The 8,786-nt window shown below is 57.3% G+C and overlaps 1 protein-coding gene across 1 annotated transcript; it reads left to right on the top strand.

The window, feature by feature from the left end:
* Positions 1-3,174: 3,174 nt before the first annotated feature.
* On the top strand, positions 3,175-4,617 carry AAP3 (amino acid permease 3; the record flags this gene model as incomplete). The annotated part of the gene is made up of 1 exon (XM_001467346.2): positions 3,175-4,617. One exon carries the CDS (start codon positions 3,175-3,177, stop codon positions 4,615-4,617), a length of 1,443 nt encoding a protein of 480 aa, XP_001467383.1.
* Between the last annotated feature and the right edge of the window lie 4,169 nt (positions 4,618-8,786).

Genomic DNA, 8,786 nt, shown 5'->3' with positions numbered 1-8,786 from the left:
TCGATCCTATTTCTGTTCTCTCTGTTTTTGCCTCCGCCATTCTCTATACGGTTTACCATCCGTGGCACCTCCTCGTCCTGTTCACCACACCATGCGCGTCCCCATACCTCTGTCAGGCCTGTGAATACATTTCCTTCTGGAGCCGCAACAGGGGCGGAAATCGAGACGAGGATTTGACAGCGTACCGCAGGTAAGCAGAAGCTATGGCATTTCACATGCTGCACACAGGCTGTCCCACTCGCTGCACATTCGCATCATTGCTCATCAGCCGTAGCCTCCTACCTGAATGTATTAATGCGACCCAATCGCCGGCGGCCGAGATAAAAACAGTGGAGAATGGCTGCGTGCGCGCGGCTACGGGTGATTGGCTGCTGGGAAAACGGGGCGCTGGGCGATCTCTGAGACAGTGAAGCTGCTCTCTCGTTCACCAATGGTGCCACAGCGGAGGATAACGTGGTACCTGCCGAAAAGAAAGGCTGAGGTGCACTAGCCTCAGTCGGCGAGAAGACCCACGAGGGCGGTGCCCTCACCACTGCTGCATCGGGCTCCTACATCTGGGCACCTCCATCAGGCAGGTGCTCCATTATCAATGCTTTTCCGACTTCTGAGGGGATATTCGAGTCACCTGCGGCAAGGCTGATCCCTACGCTGGTGAGCGTCAGCGTTTTCGGGGTGCCGTCGGTGTTCAGCCCATCACATTCTCGCTCTCGTTCTTGCTTTCTTTCTTTTTTCTTTCGTCGTCGCACGCCTGCTCTCGGTGGCGCTGCTTCGCCTTGCCGTGCAGAGAATTTGGTGGAACACGTACGATGGCGTGGTCAGTTTCTTCTTGACTGCGCTGACGTCAAGCTCGTCCAGTTAACACTGTGGATGTTTTATGTTGGCACTTCTGCAGTCTGCATGAATACACGTAGATCCACTGGACTGCGCTGGTTGCTGTTGTATTCGCTTGCGGATTTCGGGGCTCCAAGGATTCTGACTGTCCTCTTGTCATGTGCAGTGAAACAGCTTGCGGTTGCCTTCCCGACCCTTCACTGTGTGCTTTTTGGCGGTATTCGCTACGTGCACACCGCTGCAGGGTGCCTAGCTCTTTTACTGTTTTTTTTTTTCGTCGCAGCCGTCACACTCGTCCACAATCCTGCAAACGCGTCTTCTACCTGCGCATGTCTTCTTACTGCCGTCTCTGGCCGACAGCTGTCCTCCTTCCCGATGGCGGTGTGTGCAGTGATTGGCAGCCTCGCTTGCGCGGCTGCTTACAGGAAACTTTGCGATACACTTGAGTGACCCTGCACGGTGGCGGTGCCTCGCAGTAACGCACATCATCAGAGGCGGCGTGGATTGCGATGAGCTTCTCCATTGACGTGGTGCTTCTCGCGCTCCCTATGCCGTGCCGTGACGCCGCTTACCGATGCCTTCAGCGGGACCTCGGCGCTCTTTCCATCACGGCGAAGCACATCGCATGCGTTTTTCTTTTTCGGGGGAGGGGAGGCGGCCTCTCCACTTTTTTTTACGACTGCTAACCAGCACTGGGTCACCGCAGGCATGGTGACAAATTCTGGTCGCTTCCTTCGGCGGCTGTTCTACGGTGCTCTTCTCTCCCTCCTTGCTCAGGTGGCGACGCGGTAACTTCAAGGTGAAACGCATGGGCGTCGTTGGGTGTCTGGCCGCCGGTTGCGTAGTTTCGGGACTCATGTTAGTTCTTCTACTAGGGGTTGTGATGGCCCTCATAGAAAACGTATCAACGTACATGCATGCATGTGAGGCATGGGCTGAGGAGGCAGACAGCTCTATGACGTCAAAATGGGATCATATGTTATCCAGTGAGGCATCGGAAAGGCACCTCTCTCTCTCTGTGGTCGTGGCAGTTCAGCATACGTCAAATCTGGGATGCTCTCTCGCTGAGCTCTCATCTGCGCGTGTGGGTATGCTCTCGCGAACGAAGATGTTGCCATTGGCGTGTGTCGGTGCCTTGACAAGTATATCTTTTCTTTGGGTGTGCCAACCTGTCGATGCCTCCTGAATAGCGCTTCAGAGAGGAGGGAGGGGAGAGGCTCTTGTCTGGTGCTTGTGTGTGCGTTTTGCCTTTACGCACATACATGTTTATGACTGTTTTTTTTTTTTCACGTTCTTATCACCGTCCGGCAGGTGGCCGACGAGAACTTGGAAGACGTAGAGGACACTGCCCGGCCTGTGGTTCTCGAGCTCCCCAGAGTCCGCCTCGACTTTGCGCGGCCTTCCCTCTGGTGAAGGGCGGCAGTGTCGTTTTCTTATGCTTCGCTTAGATTTTGTACCTGTCCCTCCCTCCCTGTGTACGTGCGTCCGAGCATCTCCACCTCTGCTGCTCTGCTGCTCTGCTGCGCGCAGCCGCTCTCTGCGTTTTTTATTTGTGCTCCTCTGCGTGTGTGACCTTTTCGCTAACTGCTCGTCTACTCCCTTTCCTTCGCCAGTCGTGAGAAAGGCGGCTGCTCCTCGCATTTCCGCTTTCCTACGACGTCGTGTTCTTCTATTCGTGTCCCCCGCGCGGTACAGGCTGCACCGAAACATCCTCAGCTTACACCCGCCCACCGATAGGCTTTAGATGTGGCGATCCGGGAATTTAGCTGCAGTGGAGAGCAGCAAAAGGAACAACAAGCAGGCGGCGCCACCTTCGAGGGCACCCATTACTGTCTTCGAAACAACTATCCCTATACATTGGAGCGCCTCCGAGATGTACCGCCCACACGCGTGACCGCTTAGTACACATGTGACCGCTGCATGCTCCTCACTGCGTGTCCTTTCCCGCTACTTCAAGATATCCTGCTGCCTGTCTTCCACCGCCAATGCCTCACCTCCTCTGTTCATCACTATTCTCAACACTGCTTCCGCGTCTTTGATCTTTCAGATGCAGCTGCCCGTAAAGCTGTGCAACGTGCCTTTACGTGTAGTCACACCCGCGTAGGTTCCTCTATATACGCTGGTTTCTTCGCCTACCCTGCCGCACGGCTCCCTCCTCTGATTTCTTTCGTTGTTTTCTACGCGCATTCCCCCCTCCCCTGTCTTTTGCGTGCGGTACTCTTTTCGTCTTTCTTATCTTTCCGACTGTGGGGTCCACCCCCGGCTCGTCCCGTGCGCAGCGCCCCCTCCGCTGCTAGCGATCTTGCACCCCGTACCACTCCCTGACACGCAACAAGCAGCAGCATGAGCAAGCCCAGCGAGTCTATTCCAGCACAGGCGGAGGGCGAGGTCCTGAGCGACTCGCTTATAGACGGGAACCCCGGTAACGCCGTCGATAAACACCCGAGCGGCGAGCAGGGCAACCATCTCCACAAAAACGGAAGCCTGACGGCCTCATCAAGCCACAATGAAAACGGTGCCGACGCCGCCAAGCCGGGGCGCAACATCATCTTCCGCTTTACCGGGTGGCTGATACCCTATGGCGGTGTCATCTCGAACTGCTTCAGCCTTGGCTCCGTCACACTCGGCGGCGGTATTATCTCGATGCCGTCCTCCTTCGCCATGTCGGGCATCATCATGTCTGTCATCTACCTCGTGGTCATTACGGCGGCGACGGTGTACACCATGACGCTGCTTGGCTACGCGATGAAGGCGACGGGCTGCAAAACGTTTGAGGAGCTGTCTCTCGTGCTCTTTGGTCGCGGCTGGGACTACTTCGTTGGGTTTGTCCTGTGGCTGTCGTGCTTCGGCACGGCGGTCGCCTACATCAGCGCCGTCAGCAGCCTCATCACACCGATCCTCGAGAAGTCGCCCGGCACGCCCGCGTACCTTCTAACCACCTCCGGCAACCGCCTGATCACGAGCCTGATATGGCTCGTGTTCATGGTGCCAGTCGTGATTCCGAAGCGCGTAAACAGCATCCGCTACGTCTCCGCAATCGGTGTCTCAATGGTGCTGTATTTTGCCGTCACTATTGTGGTGCACTCGAGCATGAATGGGCTGAAGGAGGGCATGCGCGGGGACATGAAGTACTTCACCAGCGGCAACGAAGCGGTTTACGGATTGTCCATCTTCATTTTCTCGTTTCTGTGCCAGGCTGTGACGGGGTCAGTGTACTTCGAGCAGCGCCCTCGCCCGTCTGTACGCCAGCTGACGATCGCGAGTGCGATCTCGATGACGGTGTGCATGGTGCTGTACATCTTTACCGGCGTCTTTGGCTACTTCGACTTCGCGGACGATACACAGGACTCCATCCTGTACAACTTCGACCCTGTGCATCAGCCGTACATGATGATCGCGTACATTGGCATGCTGATCAAGATCTGCGCCGCCTTTGCGATGAACATGCTGCCGTGCCGAAACTTCGCCTACCACTGCCTGAACTGGGATCTGGAGACGGTGCCGTACTGGAAGCACACCATCGCGATTCTCACCATGGCTGTCGCCACCCTTGTGTGCGGTCTGTTCATCCCGAGCATCAACACGGCTTTCGGTTTGGTGGGCTCCCTGTGCGGCGGATTCATCGGCTTCATCTTCCCTGCGTACTTTTGGATGTACAGCGGCAACTGGAGCCTGTCATCTGTGGGCATCTGGCACTGGCTGGCGACGTACTTCCTCGTGGTGGCGGGTGTCATTGCAGTTGTGTTTGGCACCGTTTCCACCGTGTACTTTAGCTTCTTCTTGTAGGCCCTCGCCCAGTGCGTAGACCGTGCACGGGGGTGCTGTCGATGAGCCGGGCAGCAGAGCAGATCGCACTGTCGCCGTATTGTTTCACTCAGAAGTGCAGTTTTTGCTTGAGCACTGTACGTTCCTGTGCGTCTGTCTGTGTCTGTTTCTCCCCTCCCTCCGCCTCCGCCTCGCGTTGCTTGCGCATCGAGCGTTGTGCGGACACGGGGCTGCCTCTTTCTCTCTCTCCCTCCCTGTGCCGCTGCTGCCACTCGCAGAAGCCAAGTTTTCTTTTTCGTTGACCAAAGGATCGGCAGTTGTTAGTGGATGGAGGGACCGTTCACCTCTGCTGTGTTGTCTGTTCGCGACTTCCTCCAGCCTCTTCTGCCAGGACGTCTTTGCCGGTCTCTTCCACGGGCCGCGCAACTTTCTGGCCGTCGCCGATGCTGCCCCTTCTGACGAGTCCGTTCTCCTGGTAGCACCGGCCCTATTTACGCCCTCACGCACTCCTTTTTGCCGTCTTCCCTTGCGCGTCCGTCGCCGTGCCGAGTGAGAGGCACGGAAGATGGGAAGGGTGCGCGTGTAGGCGACCGGTGCAGATGCGACTTCTCGCATGGAAGACGAATGCGAACGTTCGTCTTCGCTGCCTGCGCACGGGAGCAGTGGGGACGGCAATGCAAGGCGATGAAGAGGACTGTGTGGAGCGCATCTTTTTATTCGGCGTGTGGGTGGGTTGAGCCAACGGTGAGACATGTTCCGCTCTTTTGCGTTGCCTTCGCTTTTTCTTCTGATACGCTGGCGCATATGCTCGCTGCTTTCTCCTCCCTCTTCTTGAGTCGCTCGTCTTCTTTTCATTGGGTGTGTACGTCCCTGTTTTTCTTTCCGTTCTTCGCATCATCATTATCTCTCTCCTGCTTTCCTAGGTACGCACTACTTCAGTGGACATCTTTTATCTTTCCTGCTGCTGTGTGTATATGGAGGCGTTTGTGACGCTCGGATGCTTCTCGTTTTTTCATTTTGTAGCGGTGTGTGTGTGTGTGGGGGGGGTCTCTCTCCTTCGCATGAGTGATAGACGCAGGAAAGACGCATTTTCTTGGCGCTAAATGATCTCACGCCCTCCCCCACTCCTTCTCAGGTGGTGCGTATGCGCAGGCCTCAGATGTCTCTCCAGCGCGCACGATCGGCGCACTTCTCGCAGGAGCGAAGACGCGTAGATGCGCGAACAAGAGCGCGCAACTTCACCGTTGTGGATTCGCTCTGCTGCCCTGCTTCTTTCTTGCTGCAACTTTTATTATCGGAGGACTTCCTTTACGGAGCGCATCTAGTTTTCCATCGACCACAAGCGCTCGCACTGACCCGCACACGCCGCTGACAGATGCCGTCAATCGCCACAAGAGAGTTTGCCCTCCATCAACGTTGCACGCTTTCCTCGCTCTCTTTGTGCAGCAGAAACGGAAACGAAAAGGGGTGCGCGTGGTCTGAGAGTGTAACCACGAAATGGGTGCGATGAAGAGGCGGCGCGTGCAGTGCGTGGCTCCGCCGCTGTTCGTGCTGCGCTGTGCGATTTGCGCTCCCTTTCTCCCGCCCCCTCTTTACTGTGTTCTTCGGCTCGACGCTGCTGAAAACGCTCGCCGCCCCTACTCTCCTCCCCTCCTGCCTCACGCTGTCCCTTCCCCGTCCACACGCTCGCCTCGCTGCCCACTCCGTGTCTGTGTGCTGCGTAGCCTCGCTGACTTCGTTGATGGGCCCGCACGGCTGCGACGCGGCAAGGTGCGATTCTGTCGGGTGCGGCACCTCAGCGAGTGCTTCCGCGCGGCATTTGTGGGCGAGCGCATCCACGAGCACATGCGTATGTGGTGTGACATTTGTTTGGGCGGATCATGCATGGGCAGACTGCGATGAGCCTGCTGTGTAGGCCTTGTCATCCTCTGCGTATGGCCTCCTTGAGGTTTGGTTTTTCACGTCGCCGTGTTTCTCCCCTTTCGGGGTGGCATTTCTCTTTTGCCATTCGTAAGAAGCAAACGTCCTCCCCACCCGCCTCGCCCCTCGCATGCCACGTACACTACTGCGAAGAAGGCTGTTACAGTCTCACCCGCAGCAGCATGTCTCTGCAGCCATTTGCTGTGTGCACTCGCCTGTCCGCGTGCGTCGTGTCCTTTCACGATGTTTGTGCCTCGAAGCGGGATGCGCGCATGCGATGCCGGTTCTCTTGTTGTTGGGCTCTCCAATGTCTGTCGGCAACTCTGTGCCCTACGACGCTGCTGCACGTCTACCAGTCGTGCTTGCGGTGAGGTGCACACGCACAAGGAAACGACATCAATAGGAAAACGGCAAGAGCTCGAGGGTGCTCCGAAAGCACTCCAGTAAAGAGAGTTGGTCGGACCGGTGTCACTTTTTGCGTGTTTACGGTACATCGGGTGCGCGCACATGTTTTCTTTTTTTTTTTGACCGCGTCGTTGCTCGCGTGCTTTCCTTTTCCTCTTCGCCTTCGGTCGTGCCTCCGTGCTTGATGTGCCTTCTCTGTCTCACTCTTACTTCGGATGCGAAAGCGAATCAACGCCCAGTGCACGAGGTGCGCGGGCGCTTGTCTCAAGGCCGTGGGCCACGAGTGAGCGGGCTCATCTTCTCCCTCTTCTTGGTTGGTCCGGCCGGTGGCTGCTCCTTCTGCGCGCTACATGTTTTCGCTTTTTTTTCCTCCACAACCGTGGTCCCTCCTCCTTGGCGGTGATGTCTTTCTCCCAGCCAGCTAGCGTATGCCGCAGTCTCTGGATGGTGTTGTGTCGACGAATGCTCCGGTGCTGGCGTAACGACAACCAACGGCAAAGCCTAAACAAACAAACAACGAAGTCCGCCACCGCTGCGCATCGCCGAAGGGAACGCCAGACTTTGCGTGCGCCCCACCTAACGTTTTCCTGTGTTTTGTTTTTCGCATCTATTCAGCTTGAGTGCTCCGCGCCCCGCCCCACTGTTGATCCTGCGTGGCTGCGGATCGGGCGAGGCGTATTTGACACGCGCCCGCCCGCCCCATCGAGACAGCGTTTGTCGCGCCAGCCTCCACGCTGTGAAACCCAACGCACTCGATGGTTTGGGGCACCACTGCACAGTGGAGTATACGATCAGACACTTGACGCTCTTCTCTGCAGCCACAAAAACGAAGGTGCGGTTGTGTTGTTTTACAGCACACGCACCTGCTTTCGCTCTCTACTCTGCCGTCGCTTTTCTTCTTTTCAGCACTCCTAGAGGTGAGGGGCAGCGGGCCAAAAAAGGATAGCGTGTCTGACTTGAACGACGCTCGTCCGTGATTCGCTCTTCCGGTGCCCCTTTCGGACTCCTCACAATCGTTCATTCTTTTTCTATTTCGAACGAATGGGGGCTTCCTGGTTACGGGGGGACACCCTCCGTGTGTGCGGCATTTCAGGGCCGCGTGCCTGCTCTCTGGGGACGCCGGGGGCCTGCGGCCTGGCCTTGGGTGCTGGCTGCGGACTGCCGGTGTGGGCGGGCAGAGGGCTGCGCTGGGGCTGCGCGCATCCGGAGGCTGGGCGAGAGGAGCCCGCTAGGCGCGCGGCCCCGGCTCGACGGCAGGGCGGTGCGTCCTGGGCGAAGACTGCTGAGCCGTATGCCTGCGAAGGTAGGCGAGCTGCGCTTGTGTATGTATAGTGGTGGACCTGTTAGAGGTGTAGGGGACTTTTTCGGCGACGAGGAAAATGTCTTTTCAGGAGTTGGTGAGCAGGGCGGGGGTGTGCCCCCGCCCATTCGGGCGCTGCGTGCCGCGCTGCTTGTTCGCCTCTATTCTCTGTCTAACGCTCTCGTGTCAGCTTTGGCCACTTTCCATCGCTCGGTTGTGGCCTCCTATTCTCTCGAAACCGTTGCTCCTCCCTCATCGCGGTCGACTTGCTGCACGTGAGGAAGCGTGCCCCTCGACCTCCTTACGCCTCTCCGTCGCAGCGGTTCCTCAGCCGTGACGGCAAGGGAGGCGGAGCTCGCTCCTCCAAGCTTCTCTCTGTGGATGCGGCGGGGAGGGCGGGCGTCTCAGGTTTGCAGCCTACTTGACGCCATTTCTTGCGCGCTCTGTTTGATGTGTTTGGAAGAGTAAAGGGTGCTGCTTGATGTTAAGTATTCTCGCGCTGTGCAAGTGATCTCTATGGTTTTTTTCGCTCATCTGCCAACGAGCGCTGCTGCGAACATCACTG

This window comes from Leishmania infantum, chromosome 31, assembly GCF_000002875.2.
Source record: "Leishmania infantum JPCM5 genome chromosome 31".
Lineage (NCBI taxonomy): Eukaryota > Euglenozoa > Kinetoplastea > Trypanosomatida > Trypanosomatidae > Leishmania > Leishmania infantum.
Note: the sequence above shows the minus strand (reverse complement) of the source record. Positions and strands in the feature narration are given on the sequence as shown.